Source organism: Typopeltis vanoorti, chromosome 24 (genome assembly GCF_054136105.1).
Source record: "Typopeltis vanoorti isolate ZY-2024b chromosome 24, IOZ_Tvanoo_1.0, whole genome shotgun sequence".
NCBI classification, from domain to species: domain Eukaryota; kingdom Metazoa; phylum Arthropoda; class Arachnida; order Uropygi; family Thelyphonidae; genus Typopeltis; species Typopeltis vanoorti.
Window position 1 is genome coordinate 4,583,577 of NC_143572.1, and position 14,014 is coordinate 4,597,590.

At 36.5% G+C, this 14,014-nt stretch overlaps 1 protein-coding gene across 5 annotated transcripts in view; it reads right to left on the minus strand.

Annotated features, from left to right (window-relative positions):
* The window catches only part of MCPH1 (Microcephalin), a 145,125-nt gene that overhangs the window by 41,694 nt on the left and 89,417 nt on the right, over window positions 1–14,014 (minus strand). For all 5 annotated transcript variants that reach the window (XM_090413373.1, XM_090413376.1, XM_090413377.1 and 2 more), the window contains exon 9: window positions 7,780–7,857. In XM_090413373.1, coding sequence (XP_090269499.1) covers window positions 7,780–7,857 — 78 coding nt within the window. The remainder of the gene's footprint in view (window positions 1–7,779; window positions 7,858–14,014) is intronic.

A 14,014-nucleotide genomic window follows, 5' to 3' on the forward strand; every position in this document is an offset into this window, starting at 1 on the left:
TCTAAAATTCACTGAAATTCTCCATAAAGGGAATTCAGCAGTTATTACTAATGGATTTGATAGGTAATTAGAAAGCATGACTATTTTTTTTTTTTAGGTGTGATACAAGCTTTTTACTTTTAGCTTTCAAGTTATTATGATCTTCAGTAGAGGCAAAGGAACCAGAGATTTTGTTTTGAGACAGTTATGTTTTAATTATAAATTGCCTTTGCACTCTTTTTAGAGAACCATGCTGAGATCAAGGATAAGAATTCAAAATGGAATGGTGAAGGATGCTTGTGCCTATAAGAATAATTTTGGTAATGTGTTCCAAGCAAATGTTGAATTGGAAGACCTAAATATAGTTCAATCAAAAGTGTTAATTACTTATGTCATTTTGGTGTGCGTTTTCTAGTTGCTGAACTGGGGGAGAGGGTTCTGTAGCCTTTGATTTAATCAATGTCATAAAATGAAGGAGGCAGATAAGCTAATACTTCTTTTGAAGATGGAGAAATAGCATTCCATTTATGCACCCCCAGCTCCCATTTGTTAAAATTTTTTTGCATGTGTTTGGCACAGAATCATGTGCTTTTACAGAATAATAATAGCAGGTAGAATTGATATTCATGAAGTTTCTGACAGCAGATAAGAAGACCTTAAGCATTTATTAGCAGTAGCAGGAATTAGAAATTCAGTGATTGCATTTGGAATGGGGAGAGGCACAGAAATGACTGGGCATTTAAAACTCTTACAATTTGTTACTGATTTTAGAAAAAGTCAAAAATCAAGGAGATGAAATATGATTTTATATAAACTTTGGATATGGTGAATATGCATTGCTGTAACTATTCATGGAGAAAGAGGGAAGTGAAAACTTGAAAAACTGAGATAAACATGTAAGAGAATGAACATTAAAAAAAAAAGTATAAAAATAGATTTGAGAATCCTGAGAAAGATTAGGTGACTGAACAGATGGCATCAATGAGGCTATTAGGAAAGAACTGGACATTGTTACCATTCAGGAATGTGTTAGAGCTAATCCCAAGTTGTATGGCTACTTAAACAGAATGAGAGAGGAAATATTAGTTAAAGAAGTGTTTTTTTTTTTGCTAGGATGGCAGGAAAAAAGACAAAGATAATTGGTCTGATTGATATAGTAAAAAGTGCCTTAGAAGACAGAAATATAAGATCTAATAATATTGGAATGTTGACAGAATTAATCTGTGATTGAGTGTATCAGAGTAACCTCAACAGAAATGAATCCAGGTACCATCAGTGCTGTAAAAAACATCAGTGAGGGGAAGAGAGCAGAGGAATTACAAAAAATACCATGTTGACATAATTTGTTCTCAAGACTAATGGAGCTTAAAACAGCGAAATAGCAAGATGATATATTTAGGGAATAGTAATTTTGGGGAAAAAAAGCAGTAGTATACTATTTAACACTAAATATGAAAATAAACTTCTTGAATGGCAATTTCAAGGAGAGTGATGTGGACAAATTTCAAAATGTGATTACAAGACATTTGTGCCTATGGCCCCAGAGATAGTTCTAGTCGAGGAATTTTTCAAGTCATCAGACAGGACAACTGACACAAAGAAAAAAAGAAAAAAACTGATCCTTGTTGGAAATTAAATAGCAGAATAGGAAATAAGAATTCTAGATATACAGTTTGGAAAAATTTGGCAGAAATGGACAGCACTAATAATAATAATATTTAGATTTTTACTCAGGACAAGGACTAATCATTACTATGTTCCAACATAAAGTTCCGAAATGACAAAGAGAATACATACAAAACAAGAAAATCTTATGTTATCATGTTGATAACAATGTCTTCAGACTGGTCAAAATATTTGAGCATACAAGAGATTGAAATAGGTGGTGACTACCACCCATTGTTGGATAGGATATGAATGAGCATCTCAATCGAAAATAAAAACAACTTTGAGATTCGAACTGTAGACTCGAATATACAAATATTATCATTAGTATAACAAACCTCCATGGAATCAACAGACATCATAGCAGTTCTCACTCAGCAAGCAACATATCTATCATGTCAAACCCTAAACTCATTCACACTCCTGGCATTTACAACACATGCAAAGTCTACTCCTCATCCTCCATCTTCACACAAGTTATGTAAAGGTGCAGACTGATCTCTCATTATGCTCCTCCCCACCTTCCAACTCTTAGTATAATTCCTTCTGTATTAATCTAATAAAATCCTCTCATGAACTCAAACTCTATTCAACATGTCACTATCATAAAATTCAAATCGACTACTCAGGATTACCCTTCAAATACTAATGCTGACCATCAAAGAGTTCTATTCCTAAATAACCTCTCCAACACCTTAATTAAAACTGCAGATGTACAGACCAGTTCTAGGATATATATTTCTTAGATTCCTTAAAATTCTTCCCACTGCAACACTCATTAAACAGGCAGATAAGAGCATAGCTAACACTTTACACATACTCTAAAAATATTATTATTATTTATGGTATCTCCATGGTGTCCAGAGACTCATCACTGGAGACCCAAATCAACCATCACACATGCAAATCCTACCATACCTTCCTTGAATTCATTCAAAGTAAGGGAACTTGCAACCAATTCTGGCAATTCATTCCACCCACCACTCTCCATTCAAAAAAATCTGGTCTTCACATCCCTACTAACCACACTCTTACACAACTTCCATGGCAGCCTCTAGTTCTCTATTTGTCATTGGAAAATTTTGCTTGCATCAATTTTATAAAACCCCTTTAATATTATCTTAAAAGTTTCTATCATGTCCACCTATCAACTAAACACTGTAACCCACAAACCTTCAATCTATCCTTGTAGGGAGTATTCCATAGACCTATCACCATCTTGGTCACTTGTCTCTGAATCTTTTCGACAACTTCTGGTCCCCAAGAAACCCAGGTGACTAAATCTGTGTGCAGTAGTCAAGATATGGCCAAATCATAGCCTTATAGAGAGGAATAATAACTTCCTTACCTTTACTTGTTAGTGTTTTTCAATATCCAAGTACTTTTTGAGCTATTTTACCAACTTTTGCAATATGCCCTCTGAACTTTAACTCTTTGTCCACCATTATCCCCAAGTCCTTAGCCTCACCAATGCAACCCGAAGTGCTTAACCTTATATTTTGCAGTATTAAATTGACAATCATTATTCTTTGCCCACAATGTCAATTCATTTACATCATCCTGCAGGATGTCTAAATCACCTTTATCAATTATTGCTCTCCTCAGCTTTGCATCATCTGTAAACAACTGAATATTCCCTATGTCATTGATATATAAATTAAAGAATAGTGGTCCTAGTATCAAATTCTGTGGTACTCCACTAGTCACCATCATTCTCCTAAACTCTACCCCACCATCTACTACTCTCTGGTGTCTATCCATCAGCCATCCCCTATTCATGCTACTATCCTCATATCCATTCCCATCCTCTCCAGTTTTTGTAATAGTTTCCATGTGGTATTCTGTCAATTGCTTTGGCAAAGTCAAGCAGTATCATGGTGTAGTCTTACGTTTATCCAATTCTGCTGTCACTTTATTATAAAATGTGAATAAGTTACTAAGACAAGACCTACCCCTTACAAAGTCGTGTTGCCCACTATGGAGTATCGCATCTCTATCCACCCACTATTATTACATGACACCTCCAGGGAGTCTAGACTCATCGAGGGTGGGCACCTACTCTACAACTCTTCGTCTCTACTACTCCACCAGCTGCATCTACCTTCATCATCTACACCAACGGCATCTACTGCTGACCACCACTATTAGCATTTTCACAGACAATCACAAACATCCATGCCCAGGCCGGGTTTCAAACCCACAGCCTTTTAGCTGGAGAGTGGATATACAGACCAATTAATAACCACTTGGCCAGCCAGGCGGGCTGGCCGAGTGGTTATTAATTGGTCTGTAGTTTTCTACCTCTGTCTTGGAGCCACTTTTATGCAATGGTACTATCTTATCCTTTTTCTTGGAACCCTGCCTGAGATGAGACTTAGATTGAACAACTTCATCAGAGGAAATGGCAATTCTCTTACACATTCATAAAACACACGGGCTGATATGCCATCCAGACCCATTGCTGTGTTCACATTCATATTTTTAACACGTTCGCTGACATGTGCCTCGGGCATAGTTTGTTACCACACGCTAAGCACTTTCACTTCTACAAGGGTCAGTACAAGTTATCTCATAGCTAGCTTGTCAGACGGAATTTTGTTTCATATGCCAGCTACGAGTAATCTTGTGTCACCCCCCACCTATGTCTTACATGCACTGACGACTATATAACTTGAGTTCAGAGTCACTGACGTTCAGCATTCTGTGCAGTAAGGTTTATTGTGTCTAGTCTTACAATTATTTAAAATTATCTAAATAAAAACCTTCAATTACGCCATGGCCATAAAAGAAAGCTCACTGATGAAGAATTAGAAGCTTACACTAATATGAGCGATGATGAATGGAATGAATTATTTGGTTCCGATTCCGAAGATGATTATAATCCTACAGATGACTCTAGCGATGACTCAGATGATGATATATCGTATATAAATATATGTATATGCTGAAAAAACTTGAAAAAATTGTTTTATTTGCATTAATAAATACACAGTTTACACAACAATGCCTCTTAATTAATAAACTTTCAACAATACCTCTTATAATATACTATACTTTTGGTGAAATTATTTTCCTTCTACTAAGCCCCTAGACATGCTCTCCGCTTTATTCACAAGCCACGGGTCCAAATTAACGTGCTTATACTATGCTTGACATAGGTGGTTGATAATTGACATACGAGTATGTCAATTATCAACCAACATTCATAGTTGGCTTGTAAGGCTCATATATCAACTACGAGTATACTTGTAGTTGGCAGGCGAACGTGTTAATATGCTAAACACCTCCTGTTCATCTACCTTAATTTTAATTTGTGTCTCTGTAACACGTTCGCCTGCCAACTACAAGTATACTCGTAGTTGATATATGAGCCTTACAAGCCAACTATGAATGTTGGCTTGTAAGGCTCATATATCTGTGTAACATCAGTAACATCAGTAACTGTAAAATAGCTCTGTAACATCAGTAACTGTAAAATATCCACCTGAATGATACTCCTTTGCAAAATGATCACTCAGCAACTCAACTATTTCTTCTGGCTCAGTCACTTTCCTACCTTGAGCACTGTTTAAAATCATTCTACCATAGTCCGCGCAGTTAGCCTAGTGGCTATGCGCTTCGCAAACATATGCCTGGGGAATGAGTGTCCTAGGTTCGATTCCCGTTGACAACGTGAGGAGCTTAAGGATCTTCCTCAGCCATAGCCAAGTTAGCCAGTCTCAGGCATGAACAGCAGGGTTTTCTCCCCAGTTTATCTGGGGTTTTTCATCCTGCAAGCAGGCAAACTGGCCCAGTGAACACACATGGATACAGTCAGGAATACTTAAGACAATCCCTCCAGCCATAGGTTTGAATTATCAGCTATGCTGGTCCCGAGCCCAGATAAAAATAGGAGGGGGGGGGGATTGAGGTGGTGCCGTACCTCCCTGTAAAAGAGGCTCACGGCCGTTGAATCACCATACGAAATGAATGAATTCTACCATAGTTATTTCTCCTCTTATTTGCTACATAACAGAAAAAACTCTTTTGGATTTAGTTTGGCCTGTTTGGCTAATTCTCTCTCTAATAAATTTAGTTTAATCCTTTATCCAAGTGTGAGCAAACAAACTTTGTGCCTGAAAATATCTTCAGGAAAATATCTTGTACTGCCTTACTAGGGTAAGGCAGTACAACACCGAGCAACTCGTGGCAAAGGTGGACCAAGCTAACATCACTCCTATCTCAGTATCTTCCATAATGCAAAACACATCTCCTTGCGGATATGTATAATGTTATGCATTAAGGGAAAGGCCACTACCCAGACTAGTTTCAACCTTTATTGAGGTCTCTTCAGTGGGAGCCAGGCCCAGAAGTGGAGATACCACTTCTGCTTGCACTTTGTAATTGCTCATGAGTATGCTAATCGCTATTTTCTTCATATTTCCTCCACAACGCTTTTTTTTTTTTTTTTTTTCAGCTCTTGCCTTATAGCCCTACTCATCCACTTAATTCCAACTTGGTTTATCCTCCTAACCTTTGGTATGTGGCACTGTTCCAAGATGAGTCCTAAGTTATAGGAGTCATCTTGGAACCTTATAGTTGAACATAAACCTATTATATATTACCTGATGCTATTATCAGATCCAACACCCTCAAACTCCTTGTCCCCTCTATAACATGTTGTTTCATGTAATTATCCCTTAGCAAATGTATAAATCCCACTTTCATCTTGATATGCCCTCTTTCCTCCATACTGTCAATGTCCCCGTAGTTAAAGTCTCCCATAATAATTATTCAGCCTATGCTCATTGTGCTGATTTGCCAATACATGGCATCTACATTTTCTTGTGGACCTCCTGGTCTATAGCAGCACCCAACACTGTATTTTGTCTTATTTGCCTCTATCCCACACCAGACAGCCTTAAACTGACCATCTCCCTCAGACCTAATATCCTCTTTAACTTCTAATTTTGTTGGTTGTAATTCTGCAGCTATCATCAACAATATCCCACCTCCTGTCCTCCCTGAAAATAAAATGCCCTTTACATTCTATTCCTGTAACTATATCATTTTCAGTCTCAGTGATGTCTATAATTTTTTGCCAAGATGAGCTTACCAATGCCAAAAAAAAGTCCTCACCCTTATTTTGCATTTGTGTACATGCATTTCAACATCCCTTTGTACCCATAGTTACCCTTGTGAGATGTCATTACCAACCCATTTAAATTGGAGACCTGTGAAATCCCATTCAGCATTGCATAATCATTACTCTAAGCTTTGTTGTACCCATGCTTGATTTCATCCTTCCTAATATCTCTAGTTTCCCTGGTTTTGTACTACCACATTCTCACTGAACACTTTCTCCAAATATCTAACTCTAAAACCATTCAAATGCAGTCTGTCAGGCATATACAAGTCCTTTCATCCATCAATAACCTGCACAATCTTCTCATTTGCAATCATGGCCCTTCTTCTCAGTTATATGGTGACATAACACCATTCTTACAGCCTTATTAACATATAGCCCAAAACAACACCCATATACCTTTGATTCTTTCATCTCTAATCTTTCTATCATCTGTTTCTTTCTAGGTGTTGCATAGCATCACTTACACCAGTATGATATGTAGTGACAAAGTGCCCATTAAATATTTCTCCTACATCTATTGCCACCATGGTCAACTTGCTAACATCAACAAACCATCCACCAATGTCACTCTTCCAAAATTATTCTTCCTCTTGCTTGACACACACACACACACACACACACAAAGGAAAAATCCCTATTCTTAAAGCTCACTATAACAAACTATTTAAAAGTCCTAATCAAACCCACACAGGCACAATATACAATAAGGCTTTTCATTCCTTTGACTGACAACTGGACTGAAATTACTAACCAAATTATTTCTGAAAACAATATAAACTGCTTTATTTACTTCCAAAGTGCACTGGCCTTATAGAACAAGGCATTACAAATAAATAATTTTGGAGAAGTAAATTTCATAGGAATGATATCAACAAATAGGAAGTACAGAGCCTTATACACAATTCAAAATCAACATACATCAATTGCACTTGCTAATAATTTTTGGGATTCAGCTATTTGAAATATAACTAGTTACTGGCATGAAATATGAATGATACAAAACTCACTTGCACTGCAGGGAAATAGTCAGAAAGTTCAAAGGGCTCCTCTTCTATCCAGTGACCAGCTTCTAATGATCTATAAATCTGCAAAAAAATTTTAAATTTTATTTGCTTTTCCTCTTCTTTTGCTACCATTTAATATTATGAAGTACTATTCACCTACCTCTAAATTAAGATGATTTTCTAATTTAGAAAATGAAGTTTAATTAAAGTGGACTCTCCCTTATGTTCTCTTAACCAGCTCTCTGATTTAACTGCCTTTATCTAGAGATCTCGAATCACTGCAATATTTTACATACTGAGCACTTTTTATTTTTTTTTATTTAGAGATAAATAAAATCAGACACAACATTCCCTTTGATGATGGAAGTTTTTTCACTTGGCTATGCTACCAATTATACATTTGGTTTAATCCTTTATCCAAGTGTAAGCAAACAAAGTTTGCACCTGAAGTATTTTCAGGATGGGAAACTCGTAGTAAAGGTGGTATAAGTTCTCATCACTTGTCTTAGTGTCTCCCATAATGCAAAACACATCTCCTTCCAGACATGTATAATGCTATGCATTAAGGGAAGGGCCACTACCCAGACTGGTTTCGACCTTTATTGAGGTCTCATCAGTGGGAGCCAGTTATGGGAGACACTAAGGCAAGTGATGAGAACTTATACCACCTTACTACGAGTTGCCCCAGTCCTGAAAATACTTCAGGTGCAAACTTTGTTTGCTTACACTTGGATAAAGGATTAAACCAAATATATAACTGGCAGCATAGCCAAGTGAAAAAACTTCCATCAACTTATCTCTAATCCAGAGAATTTTAATAATAAGGTGTGACACCTTTTGGCAACTGGTATAGGTAAATATGACTTCTCTATTACTTCCACCTTAGTATCACCACCTCTGGGTCTGGCTCCCACTGATGAGACCTCAATAAAGGTCGAAACTGGTCTGGGTAGTGGCCCTTCCCTTAATGCATAGTATTATACATGTCTGCAAGGAGATATGCTTTGCATTATGGGAGACACTAAGGCAAGTGATGAGAACTTATACCACCTTTAGTACGAGTTGCCCAAGTCCTGAATACTTCAGGCACAAACTTTGTTTGCTTACGTGTGGATAAAGGATTAAACCAAATATATAATTCCCTTTGATGTAAACTGCTGCTGATGTGACAAAAGCTTATCAGTGGCTAACATAAAAGGGAGCCATCAAACAGCATTTTTAATAATTACTGAGGCAGTTTAGTACTGTTTCATATATGTTGTTTGGTAGATTTTTTTATTTTATTTATTCTTTTTTTTGGGGGGGGGGACTAGTATCATTTTGAGCTGCATGCCCTCATTTCTCACCACATGCAAAAAAAAAAAGTAAGATAAATATATTAACATCATATTATACAACTAAACTTCATAAGGCCTATTTGAGCAATTCTCTATCTCTTTTTTTTTAAATCAAACTGACTCTTCAACAAACAGATCATGTTTCAAATTTCATGAGAATTTCACTTGTAAACCTACCACATTTAGTAACAAAGGTGGGGTAAGGGACTAGATAAGCAAGGCTAGGGATCAAACTTGTTACTTTTTCAAGCCACTGGCATCTAATAAACAGGGTAGTGGTCTAACAATTGGCAGTGACAATTGCCTACCATCCACGTGATCTAATTATTCAAAAGAGTCATAGTTTGCTTAACTTTACATGGCTCAATTTTCCCTCATCAATAGAAATAGAGGGCACACCGCAGGAGAAATGGACATTAAAAATGAACAGAAAAATCAAATCATATCAAAGATATGAGAACTATGACTGTTTTTTAAATAATTAAATTTGAAACTTGATCTGCTAATTGGTGGTTTCATAAAAGAGGGAAGGCTCAAATATATAGGCTTTGCCATAAACATAATTAGTCTATATGTATATACTACTGCACTCTCTGCTAGATGAAGCTCTCTTACTATCTTTGGATGAAAAGCAGCTAGAAGCAGAAAGCAGGTCATATTAGCTGGTAGTCCCCTAGTTTTCTTTAAAAAAAAAAAAACATAATAATAAAAACTAAAAAAAAAAAGCACTGTACCACTTAAGAAGATCTGATTAATGTAAAACATGCCTGATGCCAGAGAAAAGAACCAGTGGAAGACCAAGATCTAGACAGGCCAAAAATAACGGACCTCAAGGGGGGCCGTTATTTTTGTTGAGGGGGGAGGGCTGTGAAATAATGAAAACAAATTTAAAATGTTTTAAGACTAAATGTGTCAAATGTGTATGTAAGATGCTAAAAATGTAATATTATTAATTTGATTATATTAATAATATAATATATTTTATAATATATTAATAATATATGTCTGTATTACGATTTTTTTTCCGATGAGGGCCGTGAAATATTTTAATTTTTCCAAAGGGGCCTTGACATCCATAACTTTGGGAAGCACTGCTTTAGAAGACTGAAATAAAAAGATTTGACAATATCGAAGTCATGATAAATAACAGATTACTTGAGTTTTTTTCACGGTATAGATGCGAACACAGATTGATAAGAAAATAACTATTTATTAACTTAAACATTAATATTTCACAGGTATTACATCCAGCATCTTCAGAGCATAAAAACAAAGTTTGTTACAGTAGCGAGACAACCGCAATCCAGTGTAACAGTGGGACGAGTATGAGTAATTGTAGTGTGCAACACAAAGACTAAAGTCCAAATTAGGTGCCATCTAAGTTTAAAAAAAAAAGATATTAATTTGGCCTTAGGATGACTGTCTCCCAAATCTTTGGTAGATTTATACAGCCATACCGGTTGAGGTTTGGAGTATGTTTCAGGACTTCTGTTGATTCCAGGAACACCATCTCTGACTTGTAAAAGCTTCTGTGCAGTACTTGTGTTTTTTTCCAATTGATCCTGTGTGCAGGGGTATCCAAAGCATGGTCTGCCAGACCTGACTTGCCATCCATAGTGAAAGTGCCGGATATATTTTTTGTGTTCACTGAGGTGGATGTGCACAGTTCTTCCTGTTTGTCCATAGTAGGCTCGAAGACAAGAACAGGGCACTTCATAAACTCCTGGATGCAATAAAGGAGAGAATCTGTCCTTAGGTGAACGGATGAGAGTTGCCAATTTCACATAAGGTTTAAACCTTATGTGAAATTGGCAACTCTTATGAAATTTCACTCCTTTCATGCGATAAAGGACAGATTCTCTCCTTTATCGCATCCAGGAGCTTATGAAGTGCCCTGTTCACATAAGGTTTAAACCTTATGTGAAATTGGCAACTCTTATGAAAATAAGGTATGTGAAACCAATTTCACATACCTTATGTGAAATTGGCAACTCTCATCCGTTCACCTAAGGACAGATTCTCTCCTTTATCGCATCCAGGAGTTTATGAAGTGCTCTGTTCTTGTTTTCGAGCCTACTATGGACAGACAGGAAGAACTGTGAACATCCGCCTCGGTGAACACAAAAAATATATCCGGCACTTTCGCTATGGCAAGTTAGGTCTGGCAGACCATGCTTTGGATACCCCTGCACACAGGATCAATTGGAAAAAAACAAAAGTACTACACAGAAGCTTTTACAAGTCAGAGAGGTTATTCCTGGAATCAACAGAAGCCCTGAAACATACTCCAAACCTCACCAAATATGGTGTATAAATCTACCAAAAATTTGGGAGTCATCCTAAGGCCAAATTAATATCTTTTTTTGTTTAAACTTAGATGGCACCTAATTAGGATTTTAGTCTTTGTGTTTGCACACTACAATTACTCAATTACTCATATTAGTCCCACTCTTACACCGGATTGCGGTTGTCTCGCTACTGTAACAAACTTTGTTTGTATGCTCTGAAGATGCTGGATATAATACTTGTGAAATATTAGCGTTTAAGTTAATAAATAGTTATTTTCTTATCAATCTGCATTCGCATCTATACCGTGAAAATCCAATCAACATGTGTGATGATAAGCCTTTCCACAAGATTAATTGGGGGGGGGGGGGGGAAACTATCAAATAAGAACTTAGTAATAATGTCAACTTTTTATGTAGCACAGTATTCCTGATATGAACCCTTAAGAATTTATATCAGGAATGCAGCTGGCTCAATCAACAAATACAACGTGTGTCGTCACGGTTCGCAAAGTTTCAACTGCATTGCAGCTGGGATGATCCGTCTCGCGGAGAACCACGGTAACAGAGATCATTGATGACCCAATTTACGATATTTATAAGATTACAAATATCACTGTCAAGAAGATATAACATATAAAATGAACTATGCAACAAAATTAATAATTTTAAATTTATAATTAATACATATTGTGATATACTGTGTTAATTCATGGTAAACATACATAAGGTTTGTAAGAGCAATTGTCACAAAATGCTACTACTTTTATAGTAAGTTTCTTGCATATAATAAATTTAGTTTAATCCTTTATCCAAGTGTGAGCAAACAAAGTTTGTGCCTGAAAATATCTTCAGGACTGGGGTAAGGTAGTACAACACCGGGCAACTCGTAGCAAAGATGGACCAAGCTAACATCACTCCTATCACAGTATCTCCCATAATGCAAAACACATCTCCTTGTGGATATGTATAATGTTATTCATTAAGGGAAGGGCCACTACCCAGACTAGTTTCGACCTTTATTGAGGTCTCTTCAGTGGGAGCCAGGCCCAGATGTGAATATACCAGGCAGAAGCAATAGCGAGGTCATCTTTACCTATAGAAGTTGCCAAAAGGTGTGCCACTTTTTTTAAATAAATTACTCTGGATTTAGAGAAAGATGTTGAAAGTTTATTTTTCACTTGGTTAGACTATAATAAATTTAGTTTAATCCTTTATCCAAGTGTGAGCAAACAAACTTTGCGCCTGAAAATATCTTCAGGACTGGGGTAAGGTACTACAACACTGGGCAACTCGTAGCAAAGGTGGCCCAAGCTAACCCAAGGCACAAACTTTGTTTGCTCACACTTGGATAAAGGATTAAACTAAATTTATTATAGTCTAACCAAGTGAAAAATAAACTTTCAACATCTTTCTCTAAATCCAGAGTAATTTAATAAAAAGGTGGCACACCTTTTGGCAACTCCTATAGGTAAAGATGACCTCGCTATTGTTTCTGCCTGGTATATCCACATCTGGGCCTGGCTCCCACTGAAGAGACTCAAATAAAGGTCGAAACTAGTCTGGGTAGTGGCCCTTCCCTTAATGCATAACATTATACATATCCACAAGGAGATGTGTTTTGCATTATGGGAAATACTGAGATAGGAGTGATGTTAGCTTGGTCCACCTTTGCTACGAGTTTCCCGGTGTTGTACTACCTTACCTCAGTCCTGAAGATATTTTCAGCCACAAACTTTGTTTGCTCACACATGGATAAAGGATTAAACTAAATTTATTATAGTTTTATAGTATAAGTTTCTGACAACATTGCCTTACAGTCACCAGCTTACCTTCTTTTCTTTGTAGTTCGCATCTCTTCCTTTTCACTTTTGTATTTTCATGTTGGCATTCCGTTATATATACATAAAAAGCACTGATGTGTGTGTGTGTGCACGTGCGCTTTTTTTTTTGTACACATTGTGTATGGTATGGTGTACTGGCACTTCTATTAAACAGTAATCTGTGTGACATGCAGATGTGGTACATTTGGAAATTTGTAATATTCAGAATTTTAAATCACAGGGTTGGGTTTCCAACTGGATCCAAACATTTTTTTATCAATATTTCCATCAATACTCTTGTCATTGTGTCTGTAGTATTCGCTCTCTGAACTGGATAAAATTCAATAGCATTTAGTAGCACAGGTTACCTATATTTTTTTGACATATCTCTTAAAAATCCTTCTTCATCAGATGATATAATTTGTAACATCAGACGAAATTTCACTTTATGTGGCAAAACTATTTCATCAGGTGTATCACTAAAAAACTCATTCATTATTATAAGGATGCTTGCATAAATAATTTATGAACAATAAATCATTTATTGCACTGATATGTCTGGTAAGCTGATACCCCAATGTAATAATGAATGACCAATGGCTGGACATATGAAATATGAACAAAAGAACCTTGTGCAACAGTTGAATGCCAATGATAGACAGCACTGTCACAAGTGCAAACAAATCACTACACCGTGTGGCTCATATTGGTAACCCACAATATGATAAATACATTTGATATAATTATGTACTGATAATACATAATCGTTTATTAGTTGAAATTGCAAACAACA